The sequence below is a fragment of the Phaseolus vulgaris genome, chromosome 8, assembly GCF_000499845.2.
Source record: "Phaseolus vulgaris cultivar G19833 chromosome 8, P. vulgaris v2.0, whole genome shotgun sequence".
NCBI lineage: Eukaryota > Viridiplantae > Streptophyta > Magnoliopsida > Fabales > Fabaceae > Phaseolus > Phaseolus vulgaris.
The window spans coordinates 18,822,485-18,850,222 of NC_023752.2; the positions used below are offsets into that span (position 1 = coordinate 18,822,485).

Genomic DNA, 27,738 nt, shown 5'->3' on the forward strand with positions numbered 1-27,738 from the left:
GATGAAAAGAAAGAGTGCATAATAAAAAGCCCAAAATGAACGTCCATTTTCTTACGAGCCCTCTCCTCTCTAAATCGTCGTGTTCATGCCCCAAAGCCCACAACACTCCACCAGAGGTTGCATAGTCCCTCTTTCTCTCTCTCTTTCTCTCTCTCTCTCTCCCTCTCTCTCTCTCTCTCTCTCTCTCTCTCACCCCGCAACATCATCAACGACTACCCCCAATACCAAAACGACCTTTCTCTTTCTACAAATTCTAGAGAGAGAAACTCAACGCAACCCCAATTGCTCCACCACGCAAACACACACATCCTCGCTGAGGGAACAAAACAGAACAAAACCTTCTTCCATGGCTCTCGCATTCGTTGCCGTACGCGCTAGCTTTTAGGCCAAATTCCCCGTCGTTGCTGCTACTCTGAGCGAAGGGACCCTAATTTCCAAAACCCTAGGAGAGAGGAATTTCGACTCAGAACGCGCCTGAATTGTGCCCTAGGTTCCCATTTCCGCGTTAAGGTGCTATTTCTCGCCCTAATTGTTGTTTTATTGGCATTACTCGAAACCCTAGAATTGTGAAATTGGGGAAATTTGCTGGAAATGGTCGAGGTTAGGGTTTCAAATGTCTGGGCGAATTGTGCAGCGCTGTGTGTGCTATGCATTGTGTTAGAATGGAATGGCTTTGTGCCTCGAGTGGCTGCTAATGTGCTGCTGCATTGTTCTGTTAAATAACTTTGTAGTTTTGGTTTTTAACACTTACCGGGAAGCAAATTAGAATGCTGGTGTTTAAGTGGGGAGCTAGTAATTTGAAGCATAAATGTAATAGTGTGATCTCACTTTGAAAATTTGAAGGGAATAATTGGTGGCAACATTTTCATGTATGTAATGGTTACCGATAAGTGTTAATAACTTTTCGTATCACTACTTTAATTTTTAGTACGTTCCTATTGTATTATTAGTTGGTATGTTTCGAAGTGGACGTTGGTGTGCTCTTAATACGCTTCTTATGTCTGGTCTCAAATTGTCCCGTGCAAACATTTTAAGTTGTGAGGTTGCCTTATTCTTTCAAAACCTGGACATACTCTGGCATTTCCTACATTTTTTATTTATTTGTAAATATATGTTATTCTTATCTTTTAAACAATTGATACAATCTGGTGACTTGTGTCAGGATAACTATGATCTTTTATTTCATTATGTAACTATGTTGTAGATACTTTCTAGCATGCTTCTCAAAATGTTTTGGGGGATTTAATTATAAGATGAATTTTTCACTCAATAAAGTTTTAGATAATTGTTTTTCTTCTTCGGTTACATCTCCTTTTGAAAGTAATATTTATATGTGGCTTATGTGGAATGATTATTTTATTACTTATCAATTATCATTTATTCACTCAGTGGAAGCAGATGTAACTTTTTTGTTAAAGAAATGTCAGAATCCCAATTGTAATGGAAATGAAAAACTATAATTGATTGATAATATGCGAACAATTAGTATATAGGACCTGAAATTCTCATCGCAGACTAGCTTTGAAAGATTTGAAATGTTAATGTGGTGCATGATACAAATCATTTGATGAATATGTTAGACTGATACCAAATGTATAATAATTGAAATTTGAAATATTTTAAATGCTAAAGCAGTGCATGACATTTATCCATGAAATGTTCTTGTCACACAATTTTCTGCTTCCACTTTTTGTTCTTGTTTTGTTGTATATTTATTATTATTATTATTATTATTATTATTATTATTATTATTCAATAAATACAATGAGGAAAGTCCGAATTACCAAGAGGTTATTTTTGTATCGCTTGGAAATGCAAACATAATTCCTCATATATATAATTTCATAGCCTATCTTTGTTTCCTACTCCTGTTACCTTTTTTATATTTATTAAGTATGGAACATTGCAACTCTTGTTTGCAAGGTGGGTGTATAGTAATCTTGAATTAATATTGTTAACTGTTTTTAGAAAGCTGTCTATGATCTTGACCATCCAAATTATTTTATAATCAAAATTGATCGTAAACCTAATTGGAAGGAAAAACTTGAGTAGTCTAACTACAAACTGGATGACTTGCAATGTTTTGAATTCAGGAGATCCAAGTTCTGAACATCCTATCCTAACAGGCTTGCATTGAGTATGTCACATTTTCAATTTGAGGGAATCTTTTTGATACAGTGATTCTTGCTGAAAAGTACTTCACCTATTTCAGCAACACAGATGAAATTACTATCTGTGCCTCAAGTGTTGATTAATTGTTAGTGTTTCTAATGTTTGATCCGTGAGGAAATTTATAGGCCTTAATGCACACTTAGTACTTGGATTTACATCTTTAATTTGCCCTCTCTTCTATAAAAATTGGCAGATTCTTTGATAAATGGAAAGTGACACTCTTAGTTATTAAGAGTGGGATGCATGGATGTAACCCAGGATCTGTCTTCCTTGTAAATGCTGAGGTTGATTCCATGGGAGGTGTTGTTGATGGCGGAGTTGGTATAGGTTTGAAAACCTCTCCGCGTCGAGTAGCTATTGAGAAGGCTCAGGCAGAGCTCAGGTGAAGGGAAAACTGTTTCTGTACTTGCATTATTTTTTTTTATTGTGTTTTTTGAGTGCCAATGTAATCATATGCATGAAGAATAACTCATGCATGTTGATACAGACTGGAATATGATGTTCGTGAAGAGAGAAGAAGGGAACTAGAATTTCTTGAAAAAGTATGAAGATTTGTTCTTTTGCAATCTTGTATTAGTAAATTTTCAATGTAAATGATGAGCAGCTCAACTAAGCTTTATAATTGCAGGGAGGGAATCCTTTGGACTTTAAATTAGGGAATGCTGCTTCAGTCAGTGTTCAGTCTACTTCACTCACTGATCAGCATCAAGAGCAGTTTGTGACCAGGTTGGCTATATTTTCTTGTTTTTTCCTTTGTTTTGTCACCACTATGTGTAGTTTGTGTATGAATATGTACTGTGTATTAATTCGCTTAATGGTGCCCTGTCACCTCCCTTTTCTTGTCCTCCCTCCTAATATGATTCAGTGAAGCAAAAGGTAGTTTTGTATTGACTGCCTCCCCTCATGGTGACTCTGTCGACAGTAGTGCTAGACCAGGGGTCCCTTCTCTTAGTGAACCAAATACTGCTGATAACCTCTTACTTTTTGATGGTGAGAATGAGTTTCCTGGAGAAAAGAGGTCTCTACATTCAAATAAAAGGAATAATATTGCTCCTTCAGAACAGTCTTCCCGAATTGGTGGAAGTCAGAATGCAAAGGAGACCGAAGATTCTGCTATTTTCCGACCATATGCACGAAGGAACAGGTCCAAACCAAATCATGGTCCTCGTGGGGCTTCAAGAGATGGAAAGGGAATGTTTTCTGATACAAGCAAACAGAAGGACAACAATGTGCTTTCTGTTTCTAAGCCAAAGCCTACGAGTTTAAATGGCGAGGTTCTCTCTAAAGATCCAACATCTAATAATTCACTGGATAATGAATTGGATGGTGTCCAAGAACGTCAAGCAGCTAGTGGCAGTGCTAGTGTTCCTGAGGACAAATTGGATAGTGCCATGAATAAAAACTTCAAAGAAGATAAAAAAATTATGCCTGCTCAAGATGATATTGTACAAACTCCACTTGTCTTGGCTTCTGGGGAAGCTAAAGCAGTTGGAGAAAGGGACCTGGGAACATCAGGTGATCTTGAGCCTCAGCCTTGTGCATCTACTAAACCTGGAAATGAATCTTCTTCTGGTCAGCCAAATGGGTTTGGCAACATAAAAGTAGACAGGAAAGGTGTAGCAAATGGAGACCAAAATTGCAATGCTGCATTAGGCATGAAGAATTTTGATTCGGAGTCCTCCTGCCCACAAACTAGTTTAGCTAGAGATGTAAATAATAATAATGTGTGTAGTAATTCTAAGAATATTGGTGCAAATGGAAATACTATGGAACAAACATCAGAATTTGAGAAGAAGCTGAATTTAACTGGCAGTGGAGTTGTAAAAGAAAGAATTAATACCAATGCTGGTGAAATTGCTGCTACTTCCAACATTGAACATGCTACTGCTTATGCAAACCATTCTGGTAGTGGTAGCATGGTCAAAAGTGAGGAAAACATACATACTAATGGTTCTTGCATGCAAAACGTGACAGATTCCTCCAATATTAAAGGATTGCATCACAATGAAAGTTTCATATCAAATGCGGATAAAGAGGAAAGTGGTGTCCTGATGGATCCTCCTAACTGTATCAGAGAAGACAACTGTGAAAGACTTAAAGTTCCTACTGATGTGTCAATTTCAACAACGCAAATTGCTCCTGTTGAAAAGATTACTACTGCTGCATCTGAATGTCAATCATGTAATACACACAACTTGAAGTTACCAGACAAGGCTCATGAGGATTCTATATTGGAAGAGGCTAAGATTATAGAGGTCTTAAACTTTTGTTTTCATTTCTACTGATTATTATTCTTGTAAATTTTGTGGGGTTCTCAGTAAACTATAAACTTCTGACATCATATGTTAATGCAGGTCAAGCGCAAGCGGATTGCAGAGTTATCTGTTCGCACATTGCCATCACAGATTGATAGAAAGTCTCAATGGGGTTTTGTCCTTGAGGAAATGACATGGTTGGCGAATGATTTTGCACAGGTTATATTCTCTAGACCTACTTTTGATTCTATGCTCTATCATCATTATAAGGACTTGAGGATTATGGACCCTTGTTATATCTAATTGATAACTGATTTTTAATACATCCTTTTATTCCTCTAAATTGTGTTTGTAGGAGCGTCTTTGGAAGATAACTGCTGCTGCACAATTGTCTCAACAGGCATATTTTACATCTCGGTTAAGATTCGAAAAACAAAGCAAACATCTTGGGGTGAAAATTTTGTCTCACAACATGGCAAAGGCTGTCATGCAGTTCTGGAATTCAATTGAGCTCCATTTAGTCAATGATGACCGTAACTGTATTGATGGTTCAGTTAGTTCTTTGAACATTGATTCCAATGAAGCTTCTAGGGACAAGAGGAGCAATTCTGAGATGGTGCTGGTTATTTACTTTGTCCTTTAACTATCCCACTCTTAAAAAAGTGAATTTTTTTGGTTGGTGTTGTGATAGGACTAAACTTACATACAAATGCAAACTCATTTAAGTAGTTGCTGTTGAAGATAATACCTTTTTATAGTAAAGTGATGCTACAACAAACTATTCAATTGTTAATGAGTATTTTGCATTTAGAAATGTATAACTTGAAAGAGCAACCTAGATGTTATGCTTTGTGGAATACTGAATGTATTGCTTCTAAATAAAAAGGGTTTAGATGGTGTGGTTACTGTGTTCTGGTTTATTGTTGATTGTTTTATGTATCAGGTATTGTGTTCTTGATGAACTTTATTATACTTGATTTGACTAGGTATTCGTATTATTTCTCCTACTATTTGAAAGACTAAATTTCACAATATATTTTGTCGTCTTACTATTTACAAGCTAATTTTCTTAGCACTACTTGAAGTTGTACAACGTTTAATGTTAATACATTTGTATAGTAGTTTTGATTATAATATTCTTTTCCCTTTCAGTTGGGTTTGCTCATTCTTGTCATCCTTGCTGATGTATGTTTGATTGGCATTCTTTTTTTTACATTATTTAGATTTAGATGTGTGAGAGTCTCACTACTATTTCATGATTTGAATGTTTTTGTTATGGTATGATCTGGGTGTTTTGAGATACTTCTAAATCTACCCTGCTTTAGGTTTCTATAGTAATTATTTTAGCTATTGGTTAATGATGCTTGATTATTGGTGGTTTTGGTCACAGGAGAAAAGCAAATGCTTGGATGAACAAAATACCACTAAACAGGGGGCACATACGGTGCATAGTTATGCCGTGAGATTTTTAAAGGACATTAGATCTCGTGGAATTTCCAGTCAAGCAGAAGCGCCAACAACACCTGATAAAATATCGGACTTAGGCATTGTTGATATGTCATGGGATGATCATCTTACTGAAGTATGGGCCAAGTTACCTTATCCTTATTTGATTAGCTTATTAATTTGTATGTTAGTGACCTTTCTCGTTTATTTTCACTGATTGCCAAATCAAAATCTTGTTTTTGAAGTCCATTCAATATAATTTAATAGATGATTGTGGTTTACTTTCGCTGTTTGTTTGTTATAATAAGCTATATTTGTTCTTGCTAGACACTTCTTTTACAGGCTGTATATATATCACCATGTGTTTCACTGTAAAATTAAATTAAATATTAGTAATAATATAAAATATGTAAAATTATGGATTTTTAAATTTAATAGATGAGATATTATAAAAATGTCCAATGAAATATGAGGTAGAAACGCACATGTAATGAGAAAATATTTATCTATAAATTCATGTAAATTGTTAAGATAAACTTTACGAATATTATATATTAACAATTATGACACCATTAATATTTATTCTTTTATTTATTGATTACTTTGGAGGAATAATTCATATCATGTTTTAGCATGGCAGTTTAAACATGGAATAGATGATTTTATAGTTTACTTTTGCCATTAGTTTGTTTTAGCAAGCAATTGCTTTTAGCCTGGCTACCTCTTTTACATGTATCTTAATTTCCAGGAAAGCCTTTTCTATACAGTTCCTCCTACTGCAATGGAAATATACAGGAAGTCTATTGAATCTCACTTTCTACAGTATGAGGTAAATTTATTTGCTTAAATGCTCTACTTTTACTACGAACCTTACCCCGAAGGTTTAATGTTTCATGACTTCTGCTGAAGTTTTATTGGTTTGAAGTTACTTTGGTGTCACCGATGTTCTTTTATGTCTTATTTATACTTTTGGTGATACAATTTTCCCTCAGAAAACTGGTAGCAGCATTCAAGAGGAAGTTGAAACATCTATGTATAATACTGCAGCAGGTACTATTGGGGATATTTAAATTATTTGATTTATATGTGCATTGTCGATCATTCTGGAATCAATCACAATTTCTCTTCCTCTCTAAATTTATATGTAGAGTTTGGGCATGAAGAGGGTGCATATGATGAGGATGAAGGAGAAACTGGCACTTATTATTTGCCTGGTCTGTATGAGGGTAGATCATCAAAATCATTGCAAAAGAAACACAAAAACAGAATGAAGTCTTACACTCCTAAGTCCAGTGAAATTGGGACTGATTTGGCTTATGGGCATTATTCAACTGGAGCTCAACCATCCATGCTGCTCGGAAAAAGGCCATCAAGTTTAAATGTTGGAACAATACCAACGAAACGCATGCGCACAGCTTCTAGACAGAGAGTTGTGAGTCCTTTTGCTGTGGTCTCTGGGACAGTACAGGCTCAAGCTAAGACAGATGCTTCAAGTGGAGATACCAATTCCTTTCCCGATGACCAGAGTACTTTACATGCTGGACCACAGATTCAGAAAAGTGTGGAGGTGGAGTCAGTTGGAGATTTTGAAAAGCAATTACCTTATGACTGTGGAGAAACATCAGTTAAAACAAAAAAGAAGAAGCCCAAGAATCTGGTAATCAAAATCTGTATTCATGCATATGTTTGCATTTTTGAAACTTGTGGATCCTTTTTATTTTTAATCTGTATTTCTATTGTAGATGCTTAACAATTATGTCTACAGGGTTCTGCATATGATCAGGGATGGCAATTGGATTCTGTTGTGCTGAGTGAACAGGTATTCTTTTTAAATAATTTTATACTCATGATATTTCTTACAAAGTGGAATTTAAGGTTAACTCGCCCTTACAAAACTTCCTTGTAAGATGATGTTTGTATCCACTTATATATTATAATTTAGTTATATCTCTAGTCGATGTGAGATCTTTAATTTATCCTCACACATCAAAGATTAAACATTTTGAGTGTGGGAATAGTTATCTCTGGGTGGTCTGATAGTGACATGATAGCGGGTAACACGATAAGTCCAACAATTCTTGTTAAGATAGACTGACACATAATTGTGCATGTTTTATAGGAATAAATTCAATGGTTGTTGTGATTTGTAGCACAACCTGCTTAACTATAGCCATATTTCAGAAGCCAATGTGGAATAGTTAAACCTGTCCATTTTCTTAGTGCTAACAGTTTAGTTAGAAAGGATGGGAGAATCTGTTATGGAGGTTGGTGTGGTGTTGGAAGACACCTTTTTTCTTGAAATTTGGAAAATGATAATAAAATAGCCTAAGAGAGGGGAAATAGTCACGTACGAGGGCACATGGATGGGTGTTTGTGTAAGTGTTTGGACAGTTGGATAGATTGGTTCAACACGAACTAAACCCTGTGTGTGCTAAAGAAATGTTGGAAGACACCTTTTTTTCTTGAAATTTGGAAAATGATAATAAAATAGCTTAAGAGGGGGAAAAGTCGTGTCTGTGACACATAGATGGGTGTTTGTGTAAGTGTTTGGACAGTTGGATAGATTGGTTCAATACGACCTAAACCCTGTGTGTGCTGAAGAAAATGGTGGTCCTTTAAAACTGTTGGAAAACTCACTGCAAGTGGTACTGGTACAGTGAAAGTGAACCTAGTAGAAAGTCGACAAAAGAAAAATCCTTTGATGAGAATGAGTTTGCCAGACCAACACAATTTTGAAAAAGACTCTAGATACTAATTAGAAAGTAGATTTTAAGTTTGACTCAACCTTGCAAAATCAGTTTGTAAGATGAAACTTGCATCCACTTATATATGTTAATTTGGTCATTTCTCTAGTCAATATTGGATCTTTAACAATATTCATCTTTCCACTTAGCCATGATGGAACTACACTCAAGTTTGTAATCTGTAATTAGGCAGAGGTAAACTGTATTTACAAACATGTCATTGCATTAATGTGAAGTCTTTGCATCGAATATATTTGATGTAGCAGTTGCTCCATTATGTGCTTTTCCGCTTTAGTGTTTTTGGGGTTGGCTGGTCCACTCTGATTCACATTCTTCCATGGCATATTTTGTTCTTCCTTTTGTGGAAGCAAATATATTTTTATAATTTGGTGTGTTTGGTTGGAACATATAACATCAACAAAGGTCTTATTCCGTTAGGTGAGATTGGCTAGATAAATCAGCAGATGCCCATGGCCTTGGCTAAAGAGGCTAAACTAAACCCTTAGAGATATTATTAGTCTGGACATGGCAGATTTTTCCCAACCGCCATAGGAAATTGTGAAGGGGAGGCCATCATGGTGTCACCATTAGCCATGGCCAGTTTACAGGGCGGGAATGGAATTATGGCCTTCTGGCATATTTTACCACCCACTATTTATAACTTTGTAATCTAATGTTATTGGTCCCTTTTTCCTTTTTTTTTTCAGGGCAATGGATTTTCTTTGTGTGATTTCAATGACCTTTGTACATATCCAAACTGCTGGTTGATTTTATTTTTGTCTTTTCCTATTCAGTGCTCCCCCAATATCTCCCTTTTTACAATCATGCGTACCATGTCCTTTCTTGTGTGGGCATACATCCGTTTGTTATGTTCTCATTTCTGCTATCTCCACCTCTTATCTCTTTTTAAAGCCCAACATTCATCATACAGGACTTATCATTAATAGGTTATACATGTGACGACAGAAGAGTATGGACAGGATGTGGGTACTGTTGTAACTCACTCACCAAATGGTTATGACTAATTCAGTTGTAATCAGTAGAATAAATAGAGTTTAGTCAGAGGGGAGAGGGTTTGTTCTTGTAGACTTCATTGGGAGAGTGTCTAGGATCTTTAGAATTGCCCTTAGTTGTACACATTCTCTTTCTCTTGGATCACACTGATCTCAAGGAGTCATCATAATAAAATTCACATTCTTTCTCTTCTTTCTTCTCAATCTCTAATTTCTCCCTATTACCGGTTGGTTTTATCAATTCACTACCAATAATAACCAAATGTTTGCTAATATGGTAAAACTTTCCTATGAACTTGATTTGGTGAAAAACAGTTGGCCTTTTTGATCGAGATTTCTTAAGGTTATGTTTAAATTGAGGATTTGGAAAGGGAAAATTTGGAAAGTTTCAAAGGGCCATTTGGTTCAAGAAAATATTTTCTATTTTCATTTCTAATTAAAAAAACCTCACTCTGTTTTTTTAACTTTGTTTCCTTGCTTTTAAAAAATTGTAAAGGAAATAGTGAAACTAGAAGACAATAATGGGAGGAAAATGGGGATTGTCTTGTAACCCTTCAAATTCAACCACACACATTTCCGTTCCACCAAAGATTCTTCTGCAAATACACTTTCTTACTCTCTTTTTGTTGTCTTATAATTCTTCCCATTCGAACTCCCAAATATAGCCTACGTATGTGGAGGGACATGGTAACTTAGCTCCATTGATGTTTTTCTGCTGCTTTACCTTGTGTTTTCTTTCGCTAAGGGCGATCTATTATCCCTTGGATTCCTTGTACTTTCTCTCCATTATGATGAATTTTTAACCCTGCCTATCTCTGATATGAAGAACAAAGGATTAAAAGGACAATTATCATGGAAATTCATACTAGGTAATTTCGAAGTTTTAGTCTCTCTCCACACACCGGTAAATCTTTGCTGAAAGTTGAAAGCTTTCTTTTTCTCTTTAATATTTTATGGGATGACAGAGTAATTGTCAAAAGTTTGGGACCTTGATTTCATTGAGGTTAACTGAAATTGGGGGATGATACCTATGAAGTTTTAGGTTTAGTCTGTGATTGATTGGTGAAGGAGGATGGAATGGAATATAATGCCATTGTTTGGATTCGTAAAATGAGGATGGAATATAATGGAATCTGGTAAAACCTATCCCAGTTTGGGAGAGTGAGATGAAGCTAAGCTAGAGGTCTTTCTTTGTAAAATTATGAAGTTACAGTTCTATCTTTACTCTAATTGTCAATGGTTTTGTTTCAGCCACACATTTCTTCTTTGCTCTTTATCTCTATATTTTTGACACATCTCACCTTGCTTGCACCATGCTGCTGTCAACTTTTTTAATGTACTTCAATGACGCAAATGTGCTTGTTACCAATATAATTATATTTTTCAATTTTGGAAAAATCCAAATTATAATAAAAATTAATATTAATGAAGGACCCTTTATTTATTTTATTTATGCCTTGGATTATTTGTTAATATTATTTTCATTTTCAATCGAAATTAAATATTGGTATTTTTAATGTAAAGAGAATATGGAAATAAAAAGTTATCAAGAACAATGTTTTTCAACCAAGACTTGTCATTGAACAAGTAAAACATTGGTTCTAGGTTCAGCCATGGTAAAACTGGTATTAATAAAATAAAACTAATAATTAAATAATGTATAAAGTAATATTAAAAGAATATAATACCATGTCTTTTATAATACTAAAAACTAAAACATAACTGTATAGTTTTTAACATTTAAAGTACATACAAAACCTGGAATAAAATGTCATGATACTTAAGTTAGGTTTCAATGATACACATCAACATCTATTAACTATAGGTTTAGAATAAACATTACATTGAATTTCCTTTTTTAAGAGAAAATCAAAATGATGTTCTATTAAGCCTTTTCCCATTATCCTGTGAATTGGTCTTTTCCTGATTTTTTCCAGATTTACTGATTTTTAAAGGGCTTTCTATTTCTTTGTTTGGTTTTTCTCCAAGTGAATTTGTATGGTTTGATTGAACTTGTCACTTGACTGGTTCACCAGTTTTGAGACTGATCAATTGGTTCGGTGTAGTTTTGAACAAATTGATCAATAACTTTATTTCCATCCCACAATAAAATGTTTACACAATGAAATTCATGTTTTATTCCATTATGTTTTGTTTCACACCATTCTGTTTTTTCCCGATTTGTTTCATTTCATCCCTTTGACCAATAAAAATTAAAATTGACTCTTTCTACTATGAAAAGTAGTTGGATTGGATCAATAATGTATAGATGGGCATGGTGTTTTTACCTTACAATGCTTAATATTGCTTTAGTAGATATTGGACTACTTGAGTTTTGTCGTTCTCAATATTTTCTACTGTACTTATCCTATGGTGTTTTAATGTATTTACAATGCAGAGGGATCATTCTAAGAAGAGATTGGACAGTCATAACTTTGAATCTAATGGAATTGGTGGTAAGCTGCCTTGTTATCTGATCACATGTTTAGATTTTTTTCTTTGGTCCGTATTATATTGTCATGTTTGACGAAATCAACTGTCCTGTTTTGAAGGTTTGTATGGGCAGCATAGTGTGAAGAAGATGAAGACATCAAAGCAATCCCTTGATAATTTTGACAATGTTGCTCCAATAACTAATTCTATTCCCTCCCCTGCTGCTTCACAAATGAGTAACATGTCTAATCCAAGTAAATTTATTAGAATCATTAGTGGTGGACGAGATAGGGGCAGGAAAACCAAAGCACTTAAGGTAATTTTCTTGCGAACACAGATTGTTGTGGTAGCAAAGTGTCTCTTGTCACTGTACTGATTGATTTATTTTTCATTTTTGTTTTACTGATTATAGGTTTCTGTGGGACAGTCTGGTTCTGGAACTCCATGGTCACTATTTGAAGACCAGGTTGTTTTCTGTTCATAGTCATCTCACTTAACTCTTATTTCCTTTCTTGGAATACATATTTCAACTTCATGACATGCATTAATCGGGTATCTATTCTTATCTGTTGCAGGCTCTTGTTGTCCTGGTTCATGATATGGGTCCAAACTGGGAGCTTGTCAGTGATGCTATTAACAGTACTATACAATTCAAGGTAATTATGTGCTGATATAGTTACTCAGATAGGAAAGGTGCTATGATTGCAGGACATATATACATCTACTATTATCTTCGATTATTGTTGTCACATTCTATCACAAAAAGTGTTCATTTTAATATATGTCTCTTTTTATTACCAAGATTGGAAAGCTGATGGAGATTCAATGTCTCATTTTAATGCTGAGTAAGAACAATGCCGTTAAAGAATGGTTATGGCCACCATGGTGGTATGGTATGCCATTTCGTAGCGTCTCTTCCCTCTTCAATGTCATTTTTAATGGCATTATGTGCTATTAATGTCTGCCCTGTGACCTTATAGAAGAAAAACAAAGAAATGTTTGGGCCCTGTGACCTTACCAGACCACATACCTAATATTAACCCTAAGAAAAAAAGAAAATATATTTGTGCCATGCAACTTATCCTACCCAAGCGCAAAATGTTTAACAAAACACTTAGAGTCTCGTATTCTTGAGATACAAAACTGTGACCTAGTAGCCCAACACCTCATTGTTGTCATTCCCAGATTGTGGTATTGTCCACCAGATAGAGTCAAGGGGAAGTCAACAATGACCTAGTGGTACCTTGTTTTACAAATATATCAGAAGATAAAAGAGAGAATTCAGAACTGTTCTTTCTTTCCTCTCCTTTATTTCTCAGCTATCTTTTTGCTTGGATCTGTAATACAGTTTTGCAATATTTCCAGTGTATCTTTCGGAAGCCAAAAGAGTGCAAGGAGCGTCACAAGATTTTGATGGATAGAAGTGCTGGGGATGGTGCAGATAGTGCTGAAGACTCAGGATCTTCTCAGTCTTATCCATCTACATTGCCTGGAATTCCAAAGGCATGGATACTTCTATTATTTAATTCATCTTATGCCTTCGCTCATACATATTAGTCGTTCCTCATTGTTGGAAAAGTTTTCAACTTTGGCTGGTTATTTTCAATCTTTAGCAGGGTAGTGCTAGGCAGTTGTTTCAGCGTTTGCAAGGACCAATGGAGGAGGATACTTTGAAGTCTCATTTTGATAAAATTATCAAGATTGGGCAGAAGCAACGTTTCCACAGAAATCAGGTTTTAAGCAAAAGCTTTTATGTTAAGTGGTTCATAGTGTTGCAAGACATTTAAAGATGGTATACCAATCACATTTATGACTAATTAAATCAGGTGATTGGTGGTTAATTTAATTAACGATTATACAGTTGGATCTTTTTGAGTCAACTACAATTGAACGATGGTTGCAGTTCTATGAAAGTGACATTAAGATATAGTTTTATTACAACTTATAGTTTGAAAAGTGATTGACTGGTTGGTTCAGCTGGAGTCCAATTAAACCAGCAAACCTGCCTTTGAAAGAACTGGTCTAAAAATTGGTGACCCGGTAGAGATAACTGGTTCAAATTGACAATCAATTTATTTAGTCTTTTCAATATTTTTCAATTATGAGTTTATATCGCAGTGTTTTTTTTTTTTTTTAGTTTTAAGGAATGCTAAGATGTTCCGTTTCTTTGATATTATTTGTATCTATAATTAATTTTTATTAACATCAGTTCAAGAATGATTCAATGACAGTTTGACATAGATTTTTGAATAATTGTTTTTAGTTCAATGACATTTTTAGTTGTAAAAGCATTAACATTCTTGTACAAAAACTTGTTGCTATGATTTTAGAAATCTGTACTTGCATAATCTACCTTGAAATTTGCTATTCAAATATTTTATCCTTTCCTGCTTTGTTATTGTTGGGAGCCTAGAACAGAGAAAAGGAGAGAAAACTCTTTTGCAACGGCCTCTCCTTTAAAGGATTTCTCTTTCACATAGAAGTATTTGTCAACTTACAAATGATAACATATTTGAATGCATTCCCTCTCATACACGCCAATTTATTTGTCACTTACTACAACTAACTAGTATTCTAACTATCCTTACTTGGTCTTCCCCACAACGCTAAGAATACTATGTATCCTAATAGTCAAGTTTTCTTCTCAAGGTTGAATGAAGCCAACTAATAAATTGTATGATACTGTTTCCCAAAACTCATCTGTGCAGTATCCCATGGTTGCATCTTCATCCCAAGACATCTGTCAAAAGACTGTCACTGAAAGTTAACTGAAACCCACTGCAGTTACCTGTTGTTTCTCCCTTGTCTGAGTTCAGTGTTGAGCCAAAATGTGCTCTTGTCTGGGCTCAATGCAGCTTCAACTAGAATTGTGCTGGGTGAAGTTGTTCCAATTGAGTCTGAGTGTTTTTTGAGGTCCATTGCCGGAGTCCAAAACATATCCAATTCAGGCTTGTGGGGATTTCCGATTTGAGACTAAGTGGTCCGAGACTTGAGACTAATTTCCACTTATTTGTTACTAATTTCCTTTTGAGAATATTCCTTTTCCACATCTATGATTTTTTTTTATTCCAAGAGTGCAGTTGTTTCTGAGGATGTTGGACATTTAAGTCTAACTGTTATTTTTTAATTATGATTATAATGTGATTTACCTGGCAAACATCATAATTTTTTTGTTAACCTTCTTATTTTTTCTTTCCCCTTCCCTTCTTTTAATTTCTGACAACTAATTTGAAATGCTTTTGTTTGTATGTAGAACGATAACCAACCATTGGTACCTGTCCATAGTTCGCATGGGTCTGCCCTTTCCCAAATCTGTCCGAACAACTTGAATGGGAGTATTTTGACGTAAGTTCTAATTGCTTTATATGGGGGGCAGATCTACTTTGAAGTTTGAAATTTTGAATATTATTAAATTACTATGTATTCTCATTTAGCACAGTATGGCTTGTCTTGAAATTTTCACATTCGGGCTGTACATTGTTATTTTGTTTAGCACAACTGCTCTAGTATTTTAATCATATTTAATTTCTGGTAAAGGCCACTTGATCTTTGTGATACAAATCAAACAAGCCCAGATGGCCTGTCCCTTGGGTATCAAGGGTCTCATACTGGTGGTTTACCAATGTCAAGTTATAGTTCTGTACCCCCAGTGCATCCTTCAGCTGGCCTGAATTCGTCTATTCCATCATCTTCTGGTGTGAATCTTAGCAATAACTTATCATCATCTGGTCCATTGGGGGCCTCTTCCAGGTTAGAATATTTTATAACTAGAGTTTCTTGCTGTACAATTATTAAATGTATGTAACAATATTAGTTATTCAATGCTTGCGAATCACATGTGTTTTTAGGGATAGTAGATACGGAGTTTCACGTACTCCACCTTTATCAGTTGATGAACAACAGAGAATACAACAATATAATCAGATGTTGTCTAGTAGAAACATGCAGCAATCTACCCTGTCCGTTCCTGGATCTCTTTCAGGAAGTGATCGTGGTGGTGCGAGAATGTTGCCTGGTGGTAATGGTATGGGCATGATGAGTGGGATCAACAGAAGCATTACAATGTCCAGGCCAGGGTTTCAAGGAATTCCATCATCATCAATGCTTAGTTCTGGGGGCATGCTTTCTTCTAGTATGGTGGGGATGCCAAGCCCTGTAAATATTCACTCTGGAGTTGGTGCTGGACAAGGAAACTCAATGCTGAGACCTAGGGAGACTGCACACATGATGAGGGTGAGAACTGTTCATATTCTCTCTTAGAATTTAATTGGGGCTCTATTGATAACAATTAACATTGAAGTATGAATTTCTTCTTGTGGCAATGAAACTTAATATCCATCCAACTAGCATCCTAGTTTTTTAACGTTTCTAATGGCTTGTCTTGGTAAATTTGAGCAATTTTTGATTGATTTGCCCTTGTGCATCTGACAACATTGTTTTGTGATCTTATTTTATTCTGACTAATGATTTTTCTTCCCATTTTCTTTAGCCTGGCCATAATCAAGAACACCAAAGACAAACCATGGTTCCAGAACTTCCGACAATGCAGGTTACACAAGGGAACAGTCAAGGCATTCCTGCTTTTAGTGGGATGACTTCTGCCTTTAATAACCAGACAACTCTACCATCAGTTCAGTCATATCCAGGGCATTCCCAGCAGCCACATCAATTATCTCAGCAACAGTCCCATCTCAGTAATCCCCGCCCCCTTCAAGGTTCAAATCATGCTACTAATTCACAACAGGCCTATGCTATCCGATTGGCAAAGGAAAGGCACCTGCAGCAACATCAGCGATATCTGCAGCACCAACAGCAGCAGCAGCTTGCTGCATCGAATGCCTTGATTCAACATGGTCAGGCACAGTCTCAACTTCCTATATCATCCCCTGCCCAAAATAATTCCCAGGCACAACCTCAAAATTCATCGCAGCAAGTATCTCTTTCCCCTGTAACACCGACATCCCCTTTGACTCCCATTTCTTCTCAGCAACAACAGCAGAAACATCACCTACCACATGGTTTCAGCAGGAATCCTGGTGCTAGTGCATTGACTAATCAGGCAGCAAAACAAAGGCAGCGGCAACCACAGCAGCGGCAGTATCCACAGCCAGGCAGGCAGCATCCTAATCAGCCACAGCATGCACAGGCTCAGCAGCAGGCAAAACTTCTCAAAGGACTAGGAAGAGGAAACATTGTAGTCAATCAGAATAACTCTGTGGATTCTTCTCATCTAAATGGATTATCTGTACCTCCAGGAAGCCAAACTGTTGAGAAAGGAGACCAAATCATGTCCATGATGCAAGGTCAAAACTTATATCCTGGATCTGGTAATCCAAATCAACCACCCAAGCCCGTAGTTCCTGCTCATTCTTCAAATCATTCCCAGTTGCAGCAAAAGCTACATTCTGGACCAACAAACACTTCATTGAAACAACTACAGCCAGTGATATCTCCATCTGATAATAGCATTCCAGGAAATGTTTTGTCGGTTACTGCTGGCCATATATCATCATCTCCACAGACAGCTGTTGCTTCTAACCATCATCAAATGCAACTGCAATCCCAGCCACAGTCTAAGCAAAGTAATCAAACTCAACCAAATGTTCAGAGAATGTTGCAACAAAACTGTCAGGTGCATTCTGAGTCGTCAAACTTGTCACAATCGGATTCACCTAAAGTTGATCAACATCCTGCAAATAGTGCCTCCCAAGTTGGTACAAACACTGCAATGTCTCCAGGTTGTATGGATGCGGGTAGTGTAACTGTTGTTCCTCCTGCTGCATCTTCTCAGTGGAAAACGTCAGAATCACCATTTGATTCCAGTGTGGCCAATCTAGTTACTCAAGCCAGCTCTATAGGGAGTAAAACACTTGTTGGAAATTCTGTTGGACATGAGCAAACTACTATTAATCAAGGGATGGGACCACAACAATTATCAACTAGCTTACCTTCTCATGCACATAATTCTGGAGGGCAGTGGCAGCAGCAGCCACTGACTCTTCAACAACAAACTTTAGCACACCCTATCCCAACTCAACAGTCATATCAGCCTCCAGAACATCAGCAGCAGCAACAGGAGCAGGAGCAGAATTCTCCTAAAGATGTAGCTTTGCAACATCAACCTCAGCAACAAGTGAAACATATGCAACAAGGACAGAGCAGTTTGCTTATCCGGCCACCCAATTCTAAAGTGGAATGATGATGTCTAATGGATGGAGCAGCTGTGACTGTGCTTGGTTCTGTCTGGATTGGAATCTTATACCCTTTTGTTACCATTGTACAGGTATTTTTATTTTCTATGCCCTTGTGTTGTGAAAATTTAGTTACTATTGAAATGCATATTTTGCTGAATCTTTTTTGTGGAGGATGGTAAGATTGTGAAAATGTGTAAACATTTTAGTTTTAAAATTTATTTATTGATGTTTGTAAAAAGATATTTCCTCAATGGTATTAAATGTAGGTAGAAAGTAGTTTTCGAAAATTGCTTCATGTTGTAGCTATGTGCTATACCTATCTTTGTATCTAGAAATCTAGTTTAGGCTTTTGATCTTTGCTCTTCCCTAGAATTCTATCATTATAAATGAGATCAAGCTCTATAAAATATAGTTTCTCATATTTATCTCAAGTTGGTATCTGTGTGCGTTGATCATGCTCTGCTGGTCTCTATCTTCTCCAACGTAGTTTTTGCTGGCTAACGGTAGCACAAATTTCTATGGTGACCACCGGATCTAGAGTCTCTTCAGACGACAACCAGCCTCGTCGGTCCAGAAAGCAAATTCTGCTCCACACGGCACCACACGCATTTTCCATTTGTCGTTGCTCTGCACTTGTTCTCCACGCGTCGTCTTCCTCTCACCAAAGCAACGTCGTGGCTCTTCCTTGGGCTTTTTTGACCTCCTCGTCACCGTTCTGAAAACTGATTCTTCTTTTTCGGTGTGGGTGAACGTCAAACCTAGGGTTTTCTATTGTTTCTTTCTTTTCTGGTCTCTTCAGACTCCACGACAATGTCTTCTAGAGCTATTGTCTCCTCTACAACTCCTACCATCATTACCTATGAAAAACCGAATTGGAAAAATTATCATTCTTGGTCTGACTAAGTTGAACTGTGGTTCCTTGGCCAAGGTTTCTTAAATTACCATGAACAAGATACGAGTAACGTACCGTCTGATCAAGCTGAACAGTGGAAGCTAATTGATTTTCAACTTTGTGCATAATTGTGGCCTTCTATGGAATCAAAATTATTTTGTACCCTTAGATTGTTTAAAACATGATGCAACTATTTTTGGAAAAAAGGCTCAATATTTTTCCAAACAATATTTAATGCCTTTATAACTTTGCCAATAGGCTTGCCTCTCTTAAGCAAACAAATAATGACGTGAAGCTAAATCTGCTTTTGAAGAATTAAAGATGTTCTTGGAGGTTGAGTCATTAGACGTGGAACAGGAGAATACGGTTCTAAAGTAGGACATGGTGGTAGGCGACGTTCTCTATGCACGCACCATAAGAAAATGGGTCACATTCAAGAGAACTGAATTTTGCACGACTTTCTTGACAAGATAGTCAATATCTCTAAAGTTGTAGCTAATGAGTCCAAATTCTCTGATGAAAAATACGAAGAATATCTAATGTTGGAATCTAATAACATGGCACAAGCATTTGCAAATCCATGCTCGTCAACAACTTGGATCTCACAATCCGTTCAAAGTCAAAGCCCATTTATATGACTCAGGTGCTTTTGATCACATTTTCGGTAATACCTCTTTGTTCCCATCCCTTTCTTTTCCAAAAAATCCTGATTTGATAACTTTAGCCAATGGTTCTAAAGTTTCCTCAAAGGGGGTTGGTCTAGTTTCCCTTTCTTGCTTAAATCTAAAATATGTTCTTTTTGTTCCTACTTGTCCTTTCAATGTTATTTCATTTAGTCAATTAACCATGTCTTTAAACTGTTCAAAAATCTTTGATGCCAATTCCTTTGCTATATACATGAATGTGGTACATGTTTACTAATTTGAGGAGGACATGAATCGAGAGGTTTATAACTAGTCTACATGTATCATGTTTTGCATCACCATCTCCTAAACTTTTATGTGATTGTTTGGGACATTCTCACTTGTCTTAATTAAAAAAATAGCCCTTGAACTTAGTTGTCTTAAGATATTAGAATGCGAGTCATGTCAATTAGGAAAACATGTTAGATATTCTTTTCCTTAAAGGACTGAATCAAGATGTAATTCTCTTTTTTCTATTATCCATTATGATATTTGGGGATCAAGTCATGTCACATCTTTTGGTTTAAGATATTGTTACTTTCATTGATGAATATTCTAGATGTACTTGGGTTTATTTTGTGAAAGATTGTTATGAAGTATTGTCTATCTTTACATTTTTTTTGAATAAAATCAATTTGGACAAGTAATTTGAAATTTTAAGAAGTAACAATGCCAAGGAGTACTTCTCTAATTTCTTTGCAATTTTAAGTTCGCATGGAATTTTACACCAATCTACTTGTCTTCACACACCTCAACAAAATGAGAGAAAAAATATACACTTGGTTATGACTTCTCATACCCTATTGCTTGGTGCCAATATATCGATCCAACATTCGGGCGATGCTATCTTAACTGCTTGCTTTCTTATTAATAGAATGTCATCTTATTCTCTCAACAATAAGGTCCCTTATTCCATTATTTTTCCAAATGATCATCTCTTTCATATTTCCCGTGTTTGGTTGCACATGGTTTGTCTCTAGGGTTAGATAAACTTTCTGTTCGTGCGGTTAAATGTGTCCTTGGGCTATTCTCAACTTTAAAAAGGGTATCAATGTTACTCTCCTGAAATCAAGAAGTATTAGAGATGTCTACCAATTTCATTTTCTTAAACATACTTACCTCTCTTAGTTTGTTCAAGATGTTCATTCCATCCAATAGATCTCTCCTATACCATTAGTTGAGTCTATTATTCCTTATGCTTCTCACAATCCAATCTTGCTCAAAATCCTCCTGAACTATCGTGACCTCCTCTTATTACCTACCAAAGTAGGACCCAAATGACCAATTCAATGCTCCAAGGTGAATCCCTTTCTTCAAGTTCTTCTCAATCGTCGCTCAATACCATGAATCCTAGGAATGATGTTTCAGCCTAACCCATTTTCCCTTGAAAAGATACTCGTTCTACTTGTAATCGATATCATATTTATAATTTTCTTAGCTATCATAAGTTGTTTCCATCCTATTGTACTTTTCTATGCTATGTCTTCTATTACTTTTCCTAAAAAGATGAATGAAGCACTTGACCAAAATGGCACATGTGAGTTAGTTGTTTTTCGACCTAGGAAGAAGACAATTGGACGATGATGGGTTTATGCCATTAAATTTGGTTCCAACGGTGAAGTTGATCGTCTCAAGACATGTTTAGTTGCCAAAGTATACACTTAGATTTATGGCCTCGATTATACTGACACTTTTTCTCTAGTGGCCAAAATGACTATTGTATGTCTTTTCTTTGCCATGGTTGCTATTTGTAATTGGCCACTTCATCAACTCGATATTAAAAATGTCTTTCTTCATGGAAATCTTGGAGAGTAAGTCTACATGGAACAACCTCTTGGGTTTGTTGCTAAAGGGGATTCTGATTTGGTTTGTGAGTTGTGTCTCTCTCTCTATGCCCTCAAACAATCACCCCGTGGTGAAGTAGATCATTCAACTTTTTGTTGTCAAACCTCTCCTAGAAAATGTGTTTACGTAATAATATAGTTATTATAGTTATTATAGGAAATGATGCTGCTACAATATCTTAGCTAAAGGAACACTTGTGTAAACATTTCCAACCAAGGATTTTTGTCGGGTCAAAAACTTCTTGGTGTTGAAGTAGCTTAGTCAAAAGGTGTTGTAATATCTCAAAGGATGTATGCTCTAGGCATCCTAAAAGAGACATGTATTATGTGTAGATCAATGGATAGTCCTATGGAGACAAATCAAAAGTTAATGACAGAACAAGGTGAATCTTTCTTTGATTCAGAAAGATATAGAAGATTGGTTTGAAAACTTATTTATCTTACTATTAGTATACCTGATTTGGTGTTAGTTTGTTCATGCGGGCTGCTTGTATTGGCCATTGGAATGATATCATTTGTATCATAACGTACCTAAAATAGGCTTTAGGACAAGGTTTGATATATATGAAGATAATGAAACACCCAAATCTATGAGTATTTGATGCTGATTGGGCAAGATCTTCTACCGATAAACACCTTACTACAAGATGTTGTGCTTTCTCGGAGGAAATATTTTATTTCTTGGAAAAGTAAGAAACAAAATGTAGTGGCCTGATCAACTACTAAAGCTGAATATAGGGCAATGGTGTCTCTGACTTATGGACTTCTATTGGTGAAACAATTCCTTCAAGAACTTAACTTCTGTGAGATTCAGACAAATTGGAGATGTATTCTTATAACCAAGTTGCTCTCCACATTGCTTCGAATCCAGTATTCCATGAGAGAACTAAACACATTGAAATTGACTGTCATTATTTTCGAGAAAATTGAATTACTCGTGATTGTTTGTTCAACCTTTTTTGTCTTTGTTTCTGACCTCATTTTTGTGTTCCGATGTACTTTGGTGTTGGTACATGTTCTCCCTCTCTCATTCTTAAGGTTCTCCTTCTCTCTTCTCAAGTCTGGTTGTTGTTCTTCATCTTTGAGATGACTTCAACCGGCTCTGCTGCTATCTTTTCCGCTACTCCTACCTGTTACATTAAATAAGCCTAAATAGAATGTATTATAAAGCTATTGTGTCCTTCTCATACATTGTACCTGATGTATCTAATCTTATTATAAATGAGATCATAAGAGTGGGAAATTCAATCTCTCAAATTGATTCTTACTCTTTTGTATTTTTTCTCAAGATGGTATCATAGCATGTCAATCCCTCTCAGCCTATCTCTCTATGCCAATAAATTGTCATACAATCACTATCCTTAGCCTTTTTCCGTCGTTCAAAGCCTTCTGTAGTCATCCATAGTTTGATTTTCGTCCGTCAACACTTTGGTCGAGTGTGCCTTAAGGAGTGTGACCAACCTTGATTACAACGCATCCAAATTTTGGTTGTTGCAATGGCGTGTGACATACCTACCACCTTCTAGTGGTCAGAATCCTTTCAGACCATCGTTGTTTGACTCGTCAAATTCTTCTGAGCTCATTTTCACCTTTTGTTCTTCATTCTAGTACCATTTAGTGGCTTGTCTTGAGTTTCTCATTGTTTCTCTCCTGAAACCCTAGAGTTGTACTTTGTTCTTCCTTCGTCGCATTACGAAAATTGTCCATACCTTTGGTTTAACATGTCTTCAAGGACCATCTCCTCTATTTTTGAGACCCCTTCTGTAACTTCTAAGAAATTAAATGGAAAAAGCTAAGTACCTTGGGAAGCTTAAATTGAACTTTGGTTCCATGGCCAAGGTTTTCATAATCATTTAAGAGAACATGTGATTAGAGTACCACCAGATCAAGTTCAAGAGTGGAATAAATTGATTTTTCAGCTTTGTGTTCTACTTTGGCAATCTGTATATCCCAATATTTTAAGCACTCAGGTCATTCAAAACTTGTAATTCCAAATGCCTAAAATATTTTTGCATACGATATCCAACACCTCTACAATTTTGTTAACTGATTGCTTCATTCAAGAAATTTGATAATGACATGATGTTTTTTACTGCTGAAACTCATTATGCAGTTGAGGAATTGAAGATGTTCTTGGAAGTTGACTCATTAGATGAGATAAAAAAAAGTTGGATAAATTTTATATGGTTATGATCTTCGTTCAATGAATCCCAAATTTTAACTGATTATGAAGTTCCTTATATCGAAAACTTGATAACATGGCTCCTTGGTGTACCAACTCTTAGGATAGAAATATTCAAAAATCTATTGAGTCTTCTGCCATGATTTATACTCTCGGAAAAGGAGACTGTGACATTAGAGGAGGGTGTGGTGGTAGAGAGCGTCCTCAATGTACATATTGCAAAAGAATGATTCACACCTAATACAATTGTTACTCTTTACATGGCTTTCCTGAAAAATCAACAAATATGAGCCAAAGTTCTCTGATGAAGAATATCAAGAACATTTGAGGTTGAAATCCAGTAGCTTAACACAATCATCTACAACTCGCAATTAGTGAACAACTTGCATTTCACAATATGGGGAGAGACAAAATTCATAGATAATTGACTGAGATGCATTTGATCATATTTCTGGTAATATCTCCTTGTTCTCTTCTCTCTCTTTTCCTTAAATATCTCATCCCCAATCAACATCTCTAAAGTAGCTTCCTTTTCTCCTTTAAACTTAAAATCTATTCTGTTTGTTCTTGCTCGCTTCTTTAGTCTTATTTCTTTCAGCCAGTTTAAATAAATCATTGAATTGTTCAATAATTTTTGATGCCAACTCTTTTGTTATATAGAAACGTGGTTCGGGTTGGATGTCTGGCAAATGACATGAATCTAGAGGGTCATACTACCTTTATACTAGCCTATTTATATTTTGTGTTACATCCTTATCTCCTAAAATGCTACATGAAGGCTTAGGTCATCCTCATTTGTTAGAATTAAAGATGGTTCCTGAACTTAATAGTCTCCAAACTTTAGAATGTAAATCATGTCGTTTAAGAAAACACCGCAGGTCTTCTCTTCTTAAACATTCTAAATCTAGATTTATCTGCTTTTTCTATCATCCATTTTGATATTTGGGGACCAAGCTGTGTGTTATATTTTGATTTTATATAATTTGTTACTTTCATTAATGAATGTACCTAAGTTTATCTAATGAGAAATTGTTCTGAACTTTTGTCTATTTCTATGTCTTTAATGAAATCCAAATCTTATGGTGTGAATGCCAAATATATTTTTCCTATGATTTATCTAAACTCTTAAGTTTACACGACAATCCTCATTTGGGAGATGTAATCCTTACTGCTTGTTTTCTAATCAATAGGGCTTGGTGTACTTGTTTTGTTCATAATGTCTTTCTAGGTCTTGACAAGCTTTCTGCAAAGGCTATTAAGTATGGCTTTTTGGAATATTCTCTCCTATAGAAAGGGTATAAATACTATTCTCCCTAAACCTAAAGGTATTATATATCTTCCATTGAACATCTTCATTGGTTCAATAGGTTTTTCTTGTACTATCCTGTGATCCATTGATTATTCATGGTTCCTCTCAAAACTCAAATTTAAAGTGCAGATAACATTATTTCACTACCTCTAATCACATACCAACATCTGGCACAAATAACTCCTTCATCCTTACATGAAGATCCTTGTAACTCAGATCCTCCACCACAAGATTTTGATACCTTGGATCCTTCATTGTTCTCACATTCTCCTTACTTTGATCATGCTTGGCGTATTTTGATATTAGAAATGGTATTCAATCTACTCGTAATCCATATCCTATTTATAATTTTTTTAGGTTATCATCTCTTTCATATTCCTCATTTGTTTTCTCCTTGTCCACCACCATTATTGTTTCTAACAATGTTCATAAGGCTCTTGGTCACCCTGAATGGCTGACAAGCCTTGATTGATGAAATGCATGAACTTGAAAACAATGGTGTACTTGGGAGTTTGTCCCCCTTCATTCTGGTTAGAAGTCTTAGGTATTGTGGGGCCAGATACTATTAATATCTTTTGGATAATATTTATATAAGTTTGAGTTGCATCTATTGTTTAGCTAAGCAGACCCTTATATTTGAACTTCAGCTTCTCCCCCAATTATTTCTTGCTAACATGTTTTTCCTTATTAAAATCTATAAAATGTATATTTAAATGGTTAATGATATTGGGTGCATAAAAATTCATTTATGTCTTAATTATAACAAAATACAATACAAAGAAAACATTTTCTATGAGGTCTATTTATTGTGAATGGCAGAAGAAAAGTGTTGCTTTCACTTAATTTTTTATGGTATGCGTTGTAGTCAATTTTGTGCAATGGAAGAGTATGGAACAGCCCGGACTGCTACAGGTTTCAAATAATGGAGTGGTTTCAGTAGCAGCTGCTGTGGTTGCAGTTACCAGAAATGTAGCTTTTATGTGCTATTGTAGTGCCACTGTGACGGGCTTCCCATTTTTAGCCCTGAAACTACATTTAGTTTATTTTTTGGGTAAACATATGATTTTTCTTCCATTTTGTAGTGCTTTGTGCTTTAGAAGCATTGTAGGGTTTCTTTCTCCATCAACATAAGTTTGCCTTGATTCATGTTGTTTTCTAACTCAGTCTCACTGCTTGCTAATGTATTTTGATGGCCACTGACCAATCACTGGTCTCTGTTGGCACTGTTTTTTCCTAATTTTTCTCAGTTATTCTGTTTTTCCTTCCTAATAATTTCACCATCATCTTCAAATTTTTCCCCTTCATTCCTACATTTTATTACTCTAGCCTTGGTGTTGATTGTTAGTGTAAACCGTGACATATTTATTCTGAATTTCTTTAATTTCTTTTATTATGTGTATAAATTATTTAGTTCGTATTGTAGCAGCCATCCAATTTGTATATCTGACATTGTTAACTATGATGCAGTTATGTATGTAAAAGACAATGGAATTTTTTAAATGCAAATAATATTTCTTTTTGATATTGGAATGGTAAAACTAAAGCAATGTCGATACTGAAGTAGAGCTTGTCAGAGGTATAAATCTGTTACAGGGCTGCGACTCAAGAAAATAAGAAAAAATAAGAAAATAAGTGAAAATCTCCCTTTCCTAAGGAAGAGTCATTCAGGCTAGCTAATATTGATTCCAATTTTCCTCCCTCCCAACTCCTTTACTTGTCATTTTTGTTATTCTCCCTCCTTCAATCACATTCACGTGTTCCACTCCTCACTTCTGCCTTCATGGGCCTAATTTCACTTCCCCGCTGCTACCATAACCATACATACATACTGGGCCCCTCAAATGACCATAACGATTTTTAGATGCAAATAGTATCTCACTTGACTAACATTTATGCTTTAATATGGTGATTGTTTCTCCTAGAGAATTCACTGATGAAAATTTATTCTTTTGTAATATGTATTGCACATATCCGATGTTGGGATGCCGTTATTGTTTTCTCTTAGAGGAAATCCACTCTTGAAATTGGATCCGAGGTTCCTATTAATTGTGCATCCTTTTTTCCTTTTTGTGAATATGACCTTCAATTTTTATTTTTTTTAATGTTGTATTTATCTATATTTCTCATGGCTGAATGAAAAGAAGACTTCAATTTTGTTATGGTTTGTCTGCAGATGATGCTGGTCATACATGAGGGCTTTGGAATATGGAGATAGATATCCATTGTTTTCAGTAGGTCCTGTTAAAATTTAGGAAAAATTGTATTGGTAGGCATTATTGCTTACTTATTCATTTCACAGGTCTTGTATATTACCGCTGTTTTTAGAGGGTATTTTCACTATTTTCTTTGGAAAGAGACGAATATAGAGGTATGTGTACAGGATCGTCTCTTCCTTCCTTGTAACCCCCTCCCTACTTTCCGTTTTTTTGCTTTTTTCCCTGCCCTTGTGCAGGGGAACTCTTATTTTTTGTTCTACTAGATTAGTGAATGTATTATTAGCCTGTTAGATAATTGGGTTAGGAATCATTTTTATGAGTAAAAGCCAATTCAAAGTTTTGTGAATATCTGCCA

The 27,738-nt window shown here is 35.7% G+C and overlaps 1 protein-coding gene across 5 annotated transcripts; it reads left to right on the forward strand.

Annotated features, from left to right (window-relative positions):
- On the forward strand, positions 1–27,731 carry LOC137827036 (chromatin modification-related protein EAF1 B-like). 5 transcript variants are annotated; one of them, XM_068633234.1, is made up of 23 exons: positions 1–510; positions 2,366–2,554; positions 2,660–2,714; positions 2,801–2,898; positions 3,038–4,427; positions 4,527–4,646; positions 4,783–5,043; positions 5,818–6,009; positions 6,622–6,702; positions 6,866–6,923; positions 7,022–7,530; positions 7,639–7,692; positions 12,029–12,086; positions 12,183–12,379; positions 12,476–12,529; positions 12,639–12,719; positions 13,429–13,566; positions 13,677–13,796; positions 15,317–15,408; positions 15,601–15,813; positions 15,912–16,296; positions 16,553–18,346; positions 27,341–27,731. In XM_068633234.1, the coding sequence occupies exons 2-22, from the start codon at positions 2,412–2,414 to the stop codon at positions 18,260–18,262; spliced, it is 6,009 nt and encodes a 2,002-aa protein (XP_068489335.1). In that variant the 5' UTR covers positions 1–510; positions 2,366–2,411; the 3' UTR covers positions 18,263–18,346; positions 27,341–27,731. The 5 variants fall into 5 exon arrangements, with proteins under 5 accessions (XP_068489335.1, XP_068489336.1, XP_068489337.1 ...); XM_068633235.1 differs by having other exon boundaries at positions 13,680–13,796; XM_068633236.1 differs by lacking the exon at positions 27,341–27,731 and adding an exon at positions 26,033–26,323 and having other exon boundaries at positions 13,680–13,796.
- The last annotated feature ends 7 nt before the right edge of the window (positions 27,732–27,738 follow it).